Source organism: Ailuropoda melanoleuca, chromosome 1, assembly GCF_002007445.2.
Source record: "Ailuropoda melanoleuca isolate Jingjing chromosome 1, ASM200744v2, whole genome shotgun sequence".
Lineage (NCBI taxonomy): Eukaryota > Metazoa > Chordata > Mammalia > Carnivora > Ursidae > Ailuropoda > Ailuropoda melanoleuca.
This window is the reverse complement of record NC_048218.1, coordinates 84487742-84505916: the sequence shown is the minus strand read 5'-3', so window position 1 is coordinate 84505916 and position 18175 is coordinate 84487742. Positions and strand designations below refer to the sequence as shown.

At 40.5% G+C, this 18175-nt stretch overlaps 1 protein-coding gene across 3 annotated transcripts in view; it reads left to right on the top strand.

The window, feature by feature from the left end:
* KCNMB2 (potassium calcium-activated channel subfamily M regulatory beta subunit 2) overlaps positions 1 to 18175 on the top strand; it is a 237109-nt gene that overhangs the window by 212115 nt on the left and 6819 nt on the right. For all 3 annotated transcript variants that reach the window (XM_011218445.3, XM_034662613.1, XM_034662624.1), the window contains 2 exons: positions 5713 to 5883; positions 8238 to 8433. In XM_011218445.3, the coding sequence (XP_011216747.1) occupies positions 5713 to 5883; positions 8238 to 8433 (367 nt within the window). The remainder of the gene's footprint in view (positions 1 to 5712; positions 5884 to 8237; positions 8434 to 18175) is intronic.

The following is an 18175-nucleotide window of genomic DNA, read 5'->3' as shown; positions in this document are numbered from 1 at the left end:
TGAAATGAAACTTTACAGAATCTTCAAAAAGCTGTTAAAATTCCTGTCCAAGATTAATTACCATACCTTATGAATAGTTAAAAGAAACAAACTTTGGTTAATTGGTAAAGTTGACAAATCTATCAAAGTAGTCAGTATGAAATTTGCCGTAAGAATCTCAGTGATGCTTAAATGTTAGGAAAACAGCAAATGACTCTAAAACAGTTTTGAAAAATAATCGGTATAAACTGAGATTCTCACAAATGAAACACTAAATTTTTGTTATATTAGAAGAATATATTCACACACATAGTCAAGAAAGATATATCTATGAATGTATTCATAAGAATGTATTTATAGAGAGACCCAGTCTCCCTAGGAAGCTTAGCTTTGAAAAAAAGTCATATAGATCTTACAATGCGGCTAAAAAGAATATCATCATAAGAAAAATGTACTTTTTGATTGAATGTGTTCTTAACAGTATCCATAACAAAAAGGTATTCATATTCATTTACTATACTTAAGACAATACTCCTTAAAATAAGTCTTTGTTTGTGTAAACGTAATAAAATAGGCAAACTATTCATTTAGCAAACTGATCCTTCAGCAAATTGGCTCTTGGCGAATTAGCTATTCAGTAACTGATCCTTTGGCAAATGGCCCCAGCACATTGACTTACTTCCCTTTCTACTCTCAAATCAGTTTCATTGATCTCCCACCCAGCCCCCTCATGACATGTCTTACTCATTTTGTATCCCCAGAACTCAGCACCATATGTTTCATCTTATGAGGACTTTAAAATATTGACAAATAAACAAATGAATTAATAAATAACCTTTACCCTGCCTTAACCTGAGTATTTTATTTCCCAGCAGGCTAACTACCAGGGGAATCTGAATTTAAATAGGGAAGACAAAGGAGAAATATCTTACACACTTTACTCTTTATAGCCATGTTTGTTATCACATAATCTCATAAATAATTTGTTTATGAACTATAGGCTGAGTCCTAATATCAAACTTTAAGAAGCTATCCAAATATGGAGTTTGAAAAAAAATTGTGCTGACTATTGCTTGGGAAAAAAAAAAGCTTTATTGGACAATTGAAAATCCTTTTCTATGCAAGGTATTTTGTTATACTTGGATTTGCCTTGTCGATCTATTATCAGACTTTTGTTGGATTTGGCTTGTACATTTATTAATAACTCCCATTCACCAAAAGGATTTGGACAGAATACTCCCTGTATATGTAATAAAGACTGTACATATCTACTATTTGTTGCTGTCACCATCTATAAATGTTGACTTATGTCACCATATTGATTCATAGTTCACGTGAAGCCCAGATGGCCTCAACAGAGCTTAAACCTCCTGCTTTTCTGGAACATACCAAGGCTAGATCTGCATCGAGCTTATAAATCCAAATCCATGCTCTATACCTACTGTTGGACTTCCCTCACGTTCCAAACTGAATTTATAGCCATGCCCCAGACTTTTCCTCCTGAGACCTCTACTTCATTGCACCGTACTGGCCTTCATTCCCTTATGTCTCTCCCTGCCCTCTTTCAGGTAGATTCACAGAGAATAAATGCAAAGAACTAAAGGGAGATGAAACACCAGCTGTGTTAGTAGTGGCCCAGTAACTCCCAAAGTACACGCTTTCCTAGTATGAGGCCCGAAACACAGCACGGAAGACAGCCTGGCGTGGCAGGGCCCACCTGACGAACCACATAGTCTCAGGCTGTGAATATGCTTCCCCCACTGGGGCTTACTACCTAGAGAAAGGAAGGCCAAGACATACCAGGCCTGAACAAACACAGGTCCAAAAGGATTTTTTTTAATTGTGCCATACATGAACGATGACATGCAAACTCACCCAAAAGAGAGACCTGGCCCCTTGACTGTCAGGCTCTGGCCCATCTCACCAATCAAATTAGTCACTCCTCCACCGGAGCTCAGGACACTATGCTTGTGAAGGGGAGAATCTATAAAGGCACCATTGGCCTCTCCCTTCTTGGCCAGAGCAGCAAAGTCCCTTCTTGGAAACCCTGAAGCGTAAGGACATAAGAATCCCGGTTTTAACACTTTCTACCATTTCCCCAGGGATCCAAACCAAGTACTTGGGCATAAATCAAAACTACATCTTTCTGACTTCCTCATCATTCTCTACATTCTATTAATCACCAAACCCTAAAGTTTTATCTCCATGTATTTCTCCATACATCCCATTCTCTCCATCTATCCTACCTCAATCCTACATCCAGGCCTCAACATCCCCCGCCAACACTACAGTCACAATTTCCTAATTCTTTCCGATCGGTCTTGCTCCATTTCTAATCTAATCTCCACACTGCAGCCAGAGTAATCATTCTGAAACTCAGTTCTGATTATGTCAGTCTCTGACAGCTTCCTTTTAACTACAGGATAAAGGCCAAGCTCTAGAATGACTTACGAAACCCTTCATGACCTACCACCTTTCCAAACTCATCTACCTCATTCCCCGGCCCCACGCTAATCCCAGTAATATGAAAGTGTTTGTAGTTTCTGGCAGTCACCACACAGTTGCAAATCTTCATCCCTTTGTTCATGTGATTCCTTCTATCTGAAATACCCTTGAGTCCCTGTCTCATTTGGATAACTCTGATTCAATCTTGAAGATTCTGCTTAAGGTATTACCTCCAGGAAGCCTTCCCTAACCTTAATGCCTCATTGCTTCCTGTCCTGCTCTCTCAGGCTAAAGGAAAATTACTCCTCTTTTGTACTCACTCTGTGAATAGCTCCATCATTGAATTCACTACCCGATGTTGATATTTATTTTCATGCCTGTCTTGGGCAGGGGCCATATCCCCAGTACTAGAGGCTATCAGCACTCAAGATAAGTTTGTGGACTTAAACTGAGCTCTTTGTTCTCCCAAATCATTAATTCCTTAATTTAACCATGAATTCAACAATAATTTATTGATGCATTTGGTGGATATGGCCCCACTCATCCACTTTCTTTTTGCTGAGTAATATCCCGATTTCCTACATACCTTTTGGCCTGTGCGGAAACCAATCATTTTCCTTCTTCTCCACAAATTTCAGAGCATATGAAGAACATTTGTTAAACATTTCCAAATTGTGATTTGCTTTTAAATTGCTCATTTGAATCATTTTTATATGCTTCTTGTCCTGGTGACATAACTGACTGATTACACTGCATCTTTCATGGGTATGGTCTGACACAAGTGATGTGGAGTGACAGCCTAATCCCCTGGAACTGTGAGACTGCTGCTTTCCTTTGCTGGCTTCCATCTTCAGGAAATGCAAATCTCAGAGGCAGCCATCAAAATTAAATACATTTTGATAAATAATAGCTTAGTAACATCACATTACAACAGCTCTTTGAAGTCACTCAGAGACTGAGCCCATCTCTCCCTGCCTACTACTGGCTTTAGCAGCTAATGGGCACAGATTTTTTAAATTCAAGTTAATAAGGAGTCAAGTTTAAAGAGCTTTGGTATAAATCTTACGTTTTCCAAAGGAAATCTCGGGAAACAAATGGAAAAACTTAGGGGATGGGTTGTGGCCAGTCTATGGAAGTCAAAAGCAGAGCAGAGTGGCTGGTCTGGAGAAATTGGGCTTAGGAGCTGGAGAATAATGAAGATATGGACTCTCAGGACCTCTGGCATTGAGGATAATGAGCAGTACGGAGTGAGAAGGGGGGAGCTAGGAAGAGCATGACCACAGAAGTATGGCTTCGATTTAGCTATGATTCTCCTACTACAATGGGCCCAGTCTTCAAGGAAACAGTAGGTTTGTATAAACTACCTCATGAAGCTAATTGGTTAATTTTACACTCTAATAACTAGATCAATAAATACCGTAAAGACTTCTGGAACTATATTAAGTCCGTACATGTTCTCACACTTCAAAATATCTAACAACCAGAGGCGCTTGGGTGGCTCAGTTGTTAAGTGTCTGCCTTCGGCTCAGGGCATGATCCCAGCGTTCTGGGATAGGGCCCCGCATCAGGATCCTCTGCTGGAAGCCTGCCTCTTCCTCTCCCACTCCCCCTGCTTGTGTTCCCTCTCTCGCTGGCTGTCTCTCTGTCAAATAAATAAATAAAATCTTTAAAAAATAATAAAACTTAAAAAAATATTATCATTACAAAATATCTAACAAGCAGCCCAGAATGAACTAGCCGACCAGAATGGCATGCAAACCATAAACATCAGTAAGGCCCTCCTGGAGCACAAAGCTAAATAGAAGCCCTGAATATACCCACAATTGTACAAATAAGAGGCATCTCTCCCCTCCCCTGCAAAGTTCCATTCTGGACTTTACTCTAGTTTCTTTTCCAAGCAACAAGAATGACTAGTGATAGAAATTTTAAAGGAAAATCTGAAGTTATTCTTGTGTATGTTGGCTTCTTGCCTAAAGCTAAAAAAAAGAGTATAAGAGTTTCTTCCTCCATTTTCAGCTTTCTGTTTGTCTTTCTCTCTGTTCCCAGGCCCTAAATAAGGCCAACAACTCCCCTACTCCTGGACCCCTGCAATCCAAAGCTCCCTTCTCAAAATAGAAACTAAAGGAGGCTGAGCTGCTCCTTCCCTGGTCATCTGCTTTACCAAATCCCACACTTCTCACTTATCTCTCCAAGCATCCAGCTCCCCAGCAACTTCTTTTCTGTCTTCTCCTCCAGATCTTGTTTCAGATCCAGCCTTCCACTCATAAGCTTTCTACATTATTTATTTCCCTGCCATTCTGTCCTTCAGAAATTCTTTGGAAGAGTGTAGCAATATTAGGATATTTTGATATTCCTGTCATGGAGCTGTAGCTCCCCACCCCATTTTCCAATGCAAACACTTGTTAAATGCTTCGTGTCAGTCATTTTCCTGGATAATTTGCTAGGTCATAGCATTTAACCATTACAATGCAGTTAAACGTTATTCCCACTTTGCAAGAAACGGAATCAGAAAGACTGAGGAATTTGCATTGATCACATAGGTAGTAAGTGGGGAAATCAGGTTTTGAACTCAGGAGTCACTTTGGTGCAATCTCATGTTCTTTCTTACCCTATGTTTCTGCTCTAAATTAAAAAAAAAAAAATACTAATAAAACTATTCAAGGTTATAGAGTCTAGTCCTGACTGATATTTTTTGAAACTCACTCAAGTGTTTATACCTATAAGAAAAAAGACCGGGTCACCACTTCGTATTTTCACATTGCTTACAAATCTCAAGTCAACAGAGCCCTAAGCAACCCTAAGCATGAGAAAAATGTTAACCAAAATAACTTCTGTCTATTACTACTGAAGGGAAATAAGGTATTAAGTTGATAGATTTCTGATGTCTACTGCCATTTATTTGAATTAATGCTCCATCAAGTATTCAGAGAGTATAAAAAGATCAATGATGTCAGCTGCAGGTTAAATGGCAAATCCAAAGCAGTATTTTAAGAGTTGAAGGGAGCGCTTTCTTTCTTCAGATTTAAGAGAAGGAAAAAGTGTTTCCAATGAGACATGGGCCCCAGGTAAGGAAGGGTGACTTGTTTCTGCTCAAGGTTGGTATGTACACGTGTGTGTTGGGAGGTAACTGTCAGCCACATGCTCGGATCTGATTGCATTCAGGTACGGTTGGAGGGCTCCTCTAGGCCCTTCTACCCTAGGAAGGCATGGGCAGAGGCTTACCTGCTTTTCAGGGGTGTGCTGATTAACTGTGAACTTCATGTAAGACTGTATTGTTTTCAACCTCAGAAATATTTACCAAAAAATCAGGGACCACGACCTCCTGGACAAAAGGAAAACTGTCACAGCACTGAAAGCAGGAGAGGACCGGGCCATTCTCCTGGGACTGGCCATGATGGTCTGCTCCATCATGATGTACTTTCTGCTGGGAATCACGCTCCTGCGCTCGTACATGCAGAGGTAATGCTATCGGGTGGTTGGGACACGGTCGTTGGTCTTCTCTTTCTCCTTCTTTCCCAATAAGAGCTTTGAGCAGTGCCTGGCACATATTATTTTTAATAATCTTATCAAATAACAAGGATAAAAATAGTTCTGTGTATAGGCTGCCTACTACGTGCAGGGACTTCCCAGACATGACTTGCTTCAGGCTCACAAATGCCTTATAAGGGAAGTCCAATATGAGTATACTCACTATAAAAACGGCCAAACTGAGGCTTAAGATAGTTACAATTTGTCTGATACCACACAACGGTAGCATACGGCAGAGGTAAGATTCAAACCCACACCCCACTCCTTCCAGAGTCCCTATTCTTGCCTCTCCACACCTTTGTTCTCCACCATCGTTCCTTTTCTAGCCCACGCCCCTCTTCATCACCCCACACATCAGTGGTTCTCAGCTGCACATTTGTATTTCCTGAGAAACTTTAAAAAATATTGATGCCCAGCCCCACACCCACCATCACCCCCAGAAGGTCAGATTGAATGGTCTGTAGTGGGACCCAGTGACCAGCATCTTTCAAAGTTCCCCACAGTGATCCTAATATGCTATTGAGGCTGAGAAACACTGCTAAGTATCAACTTTTAACAATAACAGACTTTGGACCCTTTTCATTTTAATATTTGCCCTGGGTTTACTGAATAGATAGGGAGGCAATTAAATACTGAAACAGCAAGTGTATTTCCCACTGAGTAAGCCGCATGATAAATCCCCACAGCCTCTCCAGCTAACTGTTGTCCATAAATTGGACACTTTGAACACAGGGGAGCCTGACATTGCTGTAACTAATGGGGAAAGTCTCACAGTGGTTCAGCTTAAAGAAATGAGGCCCTTTCACATGAAAATTTGAGATTTCGATCTGAAAGAGAATCAAACCATTTTGTGGCATTCATTTCCCCACCTAAATTAATACTTTCATTTTAGAAGCAAAATCGAGCAGAAATACAGTAATTTGCTAAAATTAAGGCATCATCTTTCCCATTTGTGGCTGCTCCACTCTGTGTCTCCAATGCCTTCAGCTGTGCTCCTTCTCAATGAAAGCGCTGATGCCTCAGGCCTGAGTGTTCACTGATTCCAGAACCGCTTTCAGATCGTCACATCTGCTTAGAACCATCTAAGACTTTTTTCCCCTCTGTATAAGCAAAATCTGACCATCCATGCCCTAGGAAAATGCAATTTGCCACACCAGAGGGGGTAAGGGCTGGTATCCTGCCTCTGGCATGAAGCTGGACATGAAAAAGGAAGTCAACACATGTCCAGCAAAAGGAGGAGGTATTAATCTGCAAAGAAAATGTGCTGTTTTCTGATCATTATGGTAATCAGCTTAGACCCAGAAGTAACACTTTGATTGCTAGTGTGTCACTTCTTAATCACAAATATTATCCTTGCTCATAAAATTGTAAGTATTTTGGAATGAAAAACTAACCAATGGGCAGCTGGAAGTTTGTTTTTTTCTTTTCTAATCCTTCTAATAGCAGTTCCCAGGGCACTGACATGAACCCATTATCTCCATAGAAGGGCCTCTGTGCCACTGTGTTCAAAGGGAGGCAACAGAGAACCATGGAATGAGCCTGGGCCTTAGAGAAATACAGGAGTGGGTAGAACCGCTGTTTTCATCACTTATTAGCTGCGTGCCCTTGCAAGTTTCCTTATTTCTCTGACCCTCACCTTTAAAAAAATATATATTCCCAACTTACAAAGTTTTAGAAATGTATATAAAGCAGCAGTTAGGGTGAAGACAGATGCCACAAAGTGATTGCTTTTGGTACAACAAAAGGGTGGAATTATCTTTTCCCCCTTATTAGAAAGACCATAAAGAAATATATCACAGTCCTTCTGTCTATCGAGTTAGATGTCAAGCCCCTCCACCCCTTTGCCGTCTTCCCTCCCCTTCTCCCTTACACCTTCGCTGCCTACAAACTGGCCAAACATTGCACATGAGGCCTGGAGTGTGGCAGGAAGCTGCTTACAACGTAGGACGCCAAGGGGAATACAGGTTGTGATATAAAAGATGCCTTGTGCTTACCAGCGAATTTGAGAAGGAAGTAAAAACCTAACTTAAATCAAGCATTGGATACTATAGTATGTCTGACAGAAGTCACTGGAAAAGTTTTCAGGTGCCAGTCAAAGTTTATCCATGTTTCTATTGCAGTTTGCCTAAAGCTGCTCTATTCAGAGGCATTAACTCTAACAAACAGATTGTAAGATCGATTTGGGAAAGATTCTCCAGGTCAAGGAGCCACAGATGATCCCCTCTGATGACGCCTTCCTCGTCCTTAGCATCTGGGCCTGTGTTTCCTCTCCCCTCTCTCTGTAGCGTGTGGACCGAGGAGTCTCAGTGCACCTTGGTGAATGCGTCCATCACAGAAACCTTTAACTGCTCCTTCAGCTGTGGTCCGGACTGCTGGAAACTCTCTCAGTACCCCTGCCTCCAGGTGTACGTGAACCTGACTTCTTCCGGGGAAAAGCTCCTTCTCTACCACACCGAAGAGACCATGAAAATCAATCAGAAGGTAGGAGCGTGGCACACGCACACTGCATTTCGGCCACCCCCCCCCAAGAGCTCCCACGCTCAGCCCATCTCCCTCTGAAGTTCCCCTGTGCCAGCATTTCAAAGGAAAATACCACTAGGAAGCAGGCCCTGCCTCATCTATTCACAGAACTATTTGACTCTTGCCTAGGAGACATTTATTTTCTGTGCATGTTGCAAACAAATCATTCCCCCATTTTGTGGTAGTACAGATTTACCCTTTACTTTCATCTAGAAGAGCAAACATCCTATCATTTATACACAAATAGACCGAGTCTTTCAAAGCACATGTGCAGCTTAGTCCAAGTCATACAAGCTGAAAAGCAAACAAACAAACAAACAAAACAGGTATTCATCCTATACCTGAGAGCACTGGGGTAAAACCGTATTTTCCTTTCCCACAGTCATTGTCACTTAGTTCTGTGGCCATGGGGAAGTAACTCACTCTCTGAGCTTCGGCTTCCTTTTCTCTAACATCTCTGCGAGGTCATTTTGAGGATCAGAGCTGTGTTTGTAAGGTGCAGAGCAGACCCTAGTGCCTGGCACAGGGGAGCCCTTCGATCCATGGTCATAGTGTGTGTGTCTCTGTTTCTTTCTTTATATATGTTATGTTCAGAGAGCTGAATTTTCCAGCACTGATATATTCAAATCCACAGGGTGGATGCTTAACAAATGTGTATTGTATGAAAGCTGTACATAACATTTGTATTTATAAGGCCTGGGATCTCCGGTAAAGTGTCAACAGAACTAACCTGCCATTATCAATTTTAAGTTACATATATTGAGTTTGGGATTTATGGTAGCAATTTAGATATGCCAAGAGAACCTGAAGCTACTCTCCAGTAGGACAATTGGCCCTCATTACTAGGATACAACCCTCATGAACCCCACTCTTTCTTGTAAAACTTATTTTCATCATAATTATCAGCACCTAGATGATACATATTATATGTATTGAAAAAATGCAGTGGTTTGGAAATTAGATGCTAGAACATAGGATTTGCTTTGTGATATATTGACACAAAGTAAGAAAACCCACCTTGCCTTTTGGTCACAATAACTTAAAAGAATCCTTGCGGGTATCTCTGAGGACTGGACATAATGAATATTTCAGAGACCATCATTTGAAAATGTCTGCTCTGATTTCCTTTCGTTTGTGGCAGCCACAAATAATACCAGTCCTAACCCTGATCTGCAAATATAGAAAGCTTAGCTCTCCCACAAGTGTTTGTTTTTTAAGATCTTCCCTCAAGTCAGATCTTTAAATCAAAGCTGACCTGTAATGGCGAATGCCTGTAAAACTCTCAGATCTCCGTGGAACTGGAAATTGGCCAAAGTTGAAGAGGCATCCAAAAGTAGGACAAATTTCCATTTCCTCGTTTTGACATTTTATCACCACAGCCCTGTGAATGCATTAGTTAGGCTATAAACAGGGAGTGAACCTACCATAGAAGGTCTCAGTTAAAAATTTAGGACCAGTATCTGTCTGCTGTCAGCATGATACTAGGTCATTGCTTGGTTTATTTGCCCCATTACCTTGTTTTTAACCGTGAATTATAACACATACACAGAAACATGCAAGAAATGAAAGAGTGTGCAGCTCATGCATTTATTACAGAGACCACCACGAGGGTAAAGAAGTAAAACATTTCCTGCATCACAAAAATACCCCTCCTGCCCCCTCCCAATAACTACAGGTTCTGTCCCACGCCAAAGATAACAATTATCCTGACAATATGGCAATTACTTTTATTTTTATTTTTCTTTGTAGTGTTGTCATCTACGCATATATCCTTATATATTATCTTTTAGTTTTGTCTGCTTTTTAAACATTATATAATCGGAATTATACAGAATATTTCCCTTTGTGTTGGCTTCTTTCGTATAACACGTTTGTTAGAGCCATTCCACTTGGTGGTAGCACATTCATTTTCATTCTTGTATCATATCCCATTGCATGGATGTGCCAATTTATTTATTCATTCTACTGTTGATGGACACTTTGAGTCATGTGCAGTTTGGGGCGACTGCAAATACTTCTGCTGTGAAGGGTCTTGTATACGTCTCTTGGTGCACAAGCATGCACATTTCTGTTAGGTATAAACCTGGGAATGAATATCGAGATCACAGGGTACGCCTACCTGAAAGTTTAGTAGATAATACCAAATGGTTTTCCAAACTCCTACCAACCCTGAAGATATGAGAGTTTTTATTGTTTCAAATCCTTACCAACACGTGGTATCATCTATAATTTTAATTTTAGCTAATGTAGTGATATTTCCTTGGAATTCTGATGACTAATATTTCCAGCTGCCTTTTCATTTATTTATGGGCCATTTGGATATCCTCATTTGTACAATCTCTGTTCCAGTCCCTTGTCCATTTTTCTATCAGATTGTTTCTTCTTCATATTCATTGTAGGAATTTCTATATCTAGATATGAACCTCTGTTGGTTATATATGTTGCAAGTATCTTCTCTCATTCTGTGGTCTTTTCACTCCCTTAGTGATGTCTTTGAAGGAAAGAACTTTCTAATTTCAATATAGCCAAACTCTACCAATCTGACTTTGCTGTTGTGAAGGTGGTGGTGGTTGTTTTGATGTTTGGGTTTTGGGGAGGGTTTTTTGTTGTTGTTGGTTTCTTGGGGGGCGGTGTTGTTTTTGGTTTTGCTTTTTGCTTTTTTGTTTTGCTTTGTTTTGTTTTGTTTTTGGCTTGGTTTGTTTTTCTGGTATGTATTGTCCCATTTAGAAAGTCTTTACCTGTCCTGAGTTCACAAAGTCACTCTCCTAAATTATCTTCCAGAAACATTATTTCTCCTTCCACATTTAGAGTATGATCTCCTTTCACATTTAGAGTACATTTCGGGTGGAACTGATTTTTATCCAGGGGTCTGGTTTCTGTGTTTCTCTTTTTTTCTCATGTGGACAGCCATTTGCCCAAGTTTGCTTATGAAAAGACCACGCTTTCCTCAGTGGATCATTTTAATAATCCCATTACCCCCCTTTTTTTTTCTTGGACGTTATCTGTTGTATTACTATTCTTTTAGGGGTTAGCTTAGAGATTACAACTTGCAATCTTGACTACTTAAGAACATTAAAACATCTTCACTCCTTCTTATCTTTCCAACTTACATATAATTACCGTTTTATTCTATAGATACTCTAAGTTCATGCAGACATTATTACTTGAAGAACAGATTCACTGAACATAAAATTCTAACTTGGCTGGTATTTTGTTTCTGCACCTCAGAAACATCCCATTGTCTTCTGGAGAGCTTTATTACTATTTAGAAATCGACTCTCAGTCTAATTGCTGCTTCTTTTTAAAGATCATTTGATTTGGTTTTCCACAGTTTAACTGTTATGTGGCAGAGTATGCATTTATTTTTATTTGCCTGCTTAGTGTTCCCAGGGCTTCCTTCACTGTTCCTTGATGTTCTTCATCAATTTTGGAAAGTTCTAGGTCAGTATTTCATCAAATATGATCTCTGCTCCGATTCACTTCTGTTTCTCCTTTTTGCACTCCAACTGGTCCATATACCAAGCTTTCTCTTTACATCTCTCATTTACTTACTCTCTCTCTTTTTAATGTCTCTGTGCTTCATTCTGCATTCTGACCTACCTTCTAATTTCTAATTCATTCCTCAGCTCTGACAAATCTACTGTTAAACCCACCCACTGCATTCTTAATTTCTCATATTATATTGTTCATTTTGAGAATATCCGTTGGAGTCTGTGTTGCCATTTCTGGTTTTCTGAAATATCCTCATTTTTGTCTTCTAAGTCCTTCAACATAAAAAGTAAACTTATAGTTATTTTAAAGTTTCTTTTGAGGACTTTGATATCTAGAGCTGCTATGGACCTATGCTATTTAATTTTCTTCTCCTGTTTGTTTTCATGTTTATCTTGTAATATTTAGAGTTTTTTTATTAGGTATCATATTTGCAAAATCATTTATAAGAATAATTTTAAGCCTAGGATGATGTCATCATGTCAATCTTTTCCAAAAAGTATTTCCATTTGCTTCTGCCAGGTTCCTGAGTGTATGAGCCATACGTGATCACTCATTCTGACTTCATAAACTTGAGATATACAAGCCTGAACTCAAGTCCCTTTGAGGATTTGTCTAGTTGCCATTATTCCCAGGATGCAGTCTTAGGGTCCCAACACAAAGTGAATGGGAGGTCATTAGGCCCCCTACCTGATAGGCCCTCAATGATGGTTCCTGCCCCCAGCTCTCCAAGGCTGTCCAAAAGGCCATTCAGTTTTCTAGACTCTCAGCCCCCTTCTACAATCAGCATATACTCCCAAGAAAAGCTGGCACCAAAGGTAGCTCACCTTCCTGGCCCCACAGCTCTTCATACCTGGATAGCTATCCTCTGCCTTTAATCAGAAATACGTGTAGTAAGTCAATCAGAGAAAGACAATTATCATATGGTTTCACTCATACGTGAATTATAAGAGGCAGAGGACTGTAGGAGAAGGGAGGGAAAACTGCATGGGAAATCATCAGAGAGGGAGAAAAACCATGAGAGACTCTTAACTATAGGAAACAAACTGAGAGTTGCTGGAGGGGACGTGGGTGGGGGGATGGGGACTGGATGATGGGCGTTAAGGAGGGCATGTGATGTGATGAGCACTGGGTATTATACACAACTGACAGATTATTGAACGCTACATCTAAAACTAGTGATGTACTTATAGGCTGGCTGATTGAATTTAAATTTAAAAAAAATTAAAAATAAAAGAAACATATATACTGAAAATACAGTTACCTCCACATTTGAATGTCATTAAACCACAATCTTCATGCAACATGAGGAATATTCAGGATATTCCTGGGGAAAACAAAATAATAATCTCTATGTGGATCTCTCCTTCCTGTTACCCTCCCCCCTCCATCTCGCTAGAAAGAACCGTCTTCCCCAGAGTTACCAAGAAATGGGCAGAGATTTATTGAGCTACATAAGGCATTACTGACCATGTTTGAACTGAGCAAACAGGAGGCAAAATAATATCAGTCAAGCTGTCTGTATCTTTGTAGAAAATATCCGAAAGAATTTTATTTTTAAATTTTCACACTCTCTCCTAGAGTCTTTCTTTTTTAGCTTTTATTTTTTTAATGTTTTTTTTATTATATTATGTTAGTCACCATACAGTACATCCCTGGTTTCCGATGTAAAGTTCGATGATTCATTAGTTGCGTATAACACCCAGTGCACCATGCAATACGTGCCCTCCTTACTACCCATCACTGGTCTATCCCATTCCCCCACCCCCCTCCCCTCTGAAGCCCTCAGTTTGTTTCTCATAGTCCATAGTCTCTCATGCTTCATTTCCCCTTCTGATTACCCCCCTTTCTTTATCCCTTTCTTCCCCTTCCAATCTTCCTAGATCTTAAGTTCCACAGATGAGAGAAATCATATGATAATTGTCTTTCTCTGCTTGACTTATTTCACTTAGCATTATCTTTTTAGCTTTTAAACCCAGTGCCCAGCCTCTCCTCTACATTACAACTGGAGCTGCTTAAGCTGATAAACTCCTGTGCTCCTGTAGAGCAACCCGCTGGCTGACTGGTCCGGGGAGCAGCAAGTGGGCTCAAGGGCCCCTGCCTCTCTGGGCTGCAAGGCCATCAGAGGCAGCATAAACAGTGCCTGAGTATTAATTCACTATGGTTGTTACATTCTTCAGCGCGATCTCCTTTGAGAGTTTAAAACCTATTCTGCCTACCAGCGATTCTCAAAACGGGTCTATCGGGTCTGACAGTGGATTTAAAATGAAGTTTGGTATAAAACAAGGAAATAGGTCCATTAGAGGGGTTCTGAACCCAATTACAATGTGTGTGGGGCAGGAAGAGGGGGTGTTTCTCACACCATCAAGCAATTCTCCGAAACCAGCTGGGTGTCCTACAGTTCAGGTCAAATCTGCTACTCTTTCCCCGGAGATAGCTGTAGATTGTGTACCTTAAGAGCTCGGTCCCGCAAGAGTTCAGATGCCAGTCACAAGCCCCACTTATCAGAGCTTCCAACAACCCCCCCTCCTTAAGCTCTATTAATTTGCTAGAGTAGCTCACAGACTCAGACATACATTGTGCTTATTAGAGTCCCAGCTTATTTTAAAATGATACTCAGAAACAGCCCGATGGAAGAGCCATATAGGGCTAAGTAGGGGAAGGGCACAGAGCCCTCTCCAAGCATGCCACTCTCCCCAGATCTCCCTGCGTTTGCCAACCTGGAAGCTCTCCTAACCCTGTCCTTTGGGGTTTTATGGAGGCTACATTATATAGGCATGATTGATTAAACCATTAGCCATTGGCAATTGATTCAATCTCTATCCCTTCTCCCGGGACGTCAGGGGATTAAGACTGAGAGTTCTAACCCTCTAATCACAAGGGTAGTTCTTCTGGCAGCCAGCCCCACCCTTAAGTGTGGTCCCCAATTAACCTTATTAACCTAACAAAAGACACCTTTCTAGATTTTATCACTTAGGAAGTTTCAAGGGTTTTGGGACCTCTGTTCCAGAAACAGGGACAAAGAACAAGTATCACATCCATTCTTTGGTATGTGGGATAGTATTATATTATATATATTTATTATATTAATTATATTAATTATATTATATTATATTATATATTTTTTAGATAATTGTCATGGGAAAGATAGCTACTTTTGGTGGAGAATAAGTTCTATAAATTATCCAATTATTTGCAACTCCAAACTCACCACCGTCCCTCTCTTCACCACCCATTCTGAAGCCTTCTGGGTTTCCTAAATCCAGAGAATATACACACATCTAGCCCAGGGTTTCTCAACCTCGGCACCACTGTTATTTTGGGTGGGATAATTCTTCGTTGTTCTATGAGGTGGGTCCTGCCTTGTTCAACGTAGGATATCTAGCAGCATCCCTGGCCTCTACCCACTAGATGTCTAGCATCCTCCTTCCTCCAACTGTGACAACTAAAACCATCTCCAGACAGTGGCCGAACCACTGCTCTAGATTTTGTATAACTTTGAGTTTGGATGCTGAGAGATCCCAAAATGCTAAGCAAAGCTTGGAAGCACTTAATTCCTTTGCATTGCATTGGTAGGGTAAGGGTAAGAGGGAAGACATGAAATAGAAGTTGAAAATCTAGATAAGAAATAAAAGGATCAGGGGCGCCTGGGTGGCACAGCGGTTGGGCGTCTGCCTTCGGCTCAGGGCGTGATCCCGGTGTTGTGGGATCGAGCCACATCAGGCTCCTCCGCTGTGAGCCTGCTTCTTCTTCTCCCACTTCCCCTGCTTGTGTTCCCTCTCTCGCTGGTTGTCTCTATCTCTGTTGAATAAATAAATAAAATCTTTAAAAAANAAAAAAAAAAAAAAAAGAAATAAAAGGATCAAACATTTATCAAGTGTCTGCTATATACTGTGTCCCCAGCACTCTGCTAAGAACTTTATAAAAATCATCTCATTTAATCCTGACTAAAACCACACTCTTCAAATAATAGTCAAATTTTAACAAGAGTTTACAATGTGCCAGGCACTGTATCATATTAAATATTTCACATGAACTCACTTATTTAATTACAGCAGCAACCCCACATATTAGGTACCACTATTATCCCCGCTTTTTGCAATAATGTAGCCAAGCTCAGAAAATGAAATAATTTTCTCAAAGTCACACATTCACTAATTAGTTCTGAATAAAAATCTAAGTCTCTTCATCTCATCCTGCTATCTCTTAAAGAGAAAAACATAAGAGTGTCCTCTTGAGAGGATGAAAAATCGATTTCTATGAAATCTTTATCCTCGGATGGCACATTTTAGTGAAGAGGTGAGAATCCATGCCATTCCATCACATACGAAGAGCTGCTTAAGATCAAAAGGCCGTTGCACACGGAATAGAATTATCTGTGATCCATAGGGAAGGCCAGGGTTGTGTATTCAGCATGAGTTTACACAGAATAGATATTAAACAGAAGTGCACCCTGAAAGGGGGGGAGGGAGGGTGGGAGGGAGGAAATGTGCCCGGAAATTGACATATGAAATCCCCATAATTAGCACTTTAAATTGAAGGATACCTATTAGACATTTGTTGAAATTACCTATGGACCAAAGATTCAGAAACACTTTTATGACTGACAAAGTTTAGGCATTGCTCACCAACACTAAATTCTGGGACAGCCCAGCGCACCTTTGGGCAAAAATGAAAGGAAGAGTGTGCCCCCAAAGAAGCCTGCACTAAGCATCAAGAATAAAAGCATGGAGAAGGAATCTGCTGCTTTCCAATTGCTAAGAAGGAGGACCATGGCAAAGGGCAAGGTCAGAGGAGGTATGTGACTTACTCTAGGCCTAATTGGATACATTGTAAACCAGGAAGGGTTGGCCTCCAAGGCTTAGCCATCTGGATATTGACTCATCTCAAGGCTCCAGATGGTTTGTATTTAGTTAGTAGATTTCCTAGGTCCTTTTAACTTCTTCTCTACTCCAAATCAAGCAGAAATGTTGCAACAGAGGTGAAAGCTCTGGGAAACAGAGAAAAGGAACACATCTCTTGGGAGGGACCTGTGTCACAATACTGACAGAAATTTTAGTGCATAGCAGAGTGTGAATTCTGTTTTCCTTTCCTCTCCCAAACATCTCAAACAGTCCCATTTGCCAAAGTCAAGCAGACACTAGAAGTGCAAACTAAACAATCTAAACCAAATTTAGTGGGATTTGCTTTTTTAGACGTGATGATAAGGAACAAGTCTTAAAAGCGAAAGAAACATCTGAATTTACTCTCTCACCTCTTCTGTCCATTACTGATACCCAAAAGACTAGAGAGTTCAAAATACACATGTGGACCAGAGTAACCCAAGGCTTCCAGTTGCTGATCTCTACACTCGCTGAATATGGTGACCCCGTCTTCTTCTCCAGCACAGAGCACAAACCCTGGCACATCACACGCCAGACAGGCTTACTAAACAGGTGCACAACATTCATTCTTTGAGGACACTAGAAGAGATCCATCTGACTTTAGAACCAAGAATACCTCTGTTTCACATGAGAATATTTTCGTTTTTATCTCGTGGTCATGGTGGGCTTAGGGTGCCCAGGCTACTAACAAGTTCTCAGAGCAAATTTGTGGCCCACCTCTGCGAAGGGCAGATCTTTACTCCAAGTTTTTTATCTTCACTCCTGGTCCCATTGTATCACCCCACCCTTGTTTTGTAACATCTTTCTGTTTCTTTCTAATGCTCTGTCTTGTGTTGTTTCTGTTTTTGATGGCTGTGTCTAGAACACTAGCTGGCACATTAGAGACACTCAACATTGATTGGATTCCATTAAAGTTCTAACCCCTCTCTGAAAATAAAACCCTTCTCTTTTTATAAAAGAATGAATAAAGAATCAATCCTTCCCTTGAGATGATGCTGAGAATTGATAGCTCCTTTTCTACCATCAAAAAAAAAAAAGAGGCTGACCCATGAGGTTATTCAGCCAAACCATACCCGTTCCCCTACCCCCACTTCTCCCCACAGCTTTTATTTTTAGGGGGAAGGCCTGTCACTATTTGCTTATGTCTAAGCAAAGCCCAACAGGTAGTTTCTCAAAACTTCTCTCCATCACCAGAATAAAAATAACTCTATTGATGTGTAAGATTCTGGAATTCAGGCTGAGAAAAGAAAAATTTCAGTCACTTTTTCAAAGAATTGTAGAAAAGATGCAATTGCTGTACCTTCATTGCCGTGGAAGGGGAACAAGAAAAG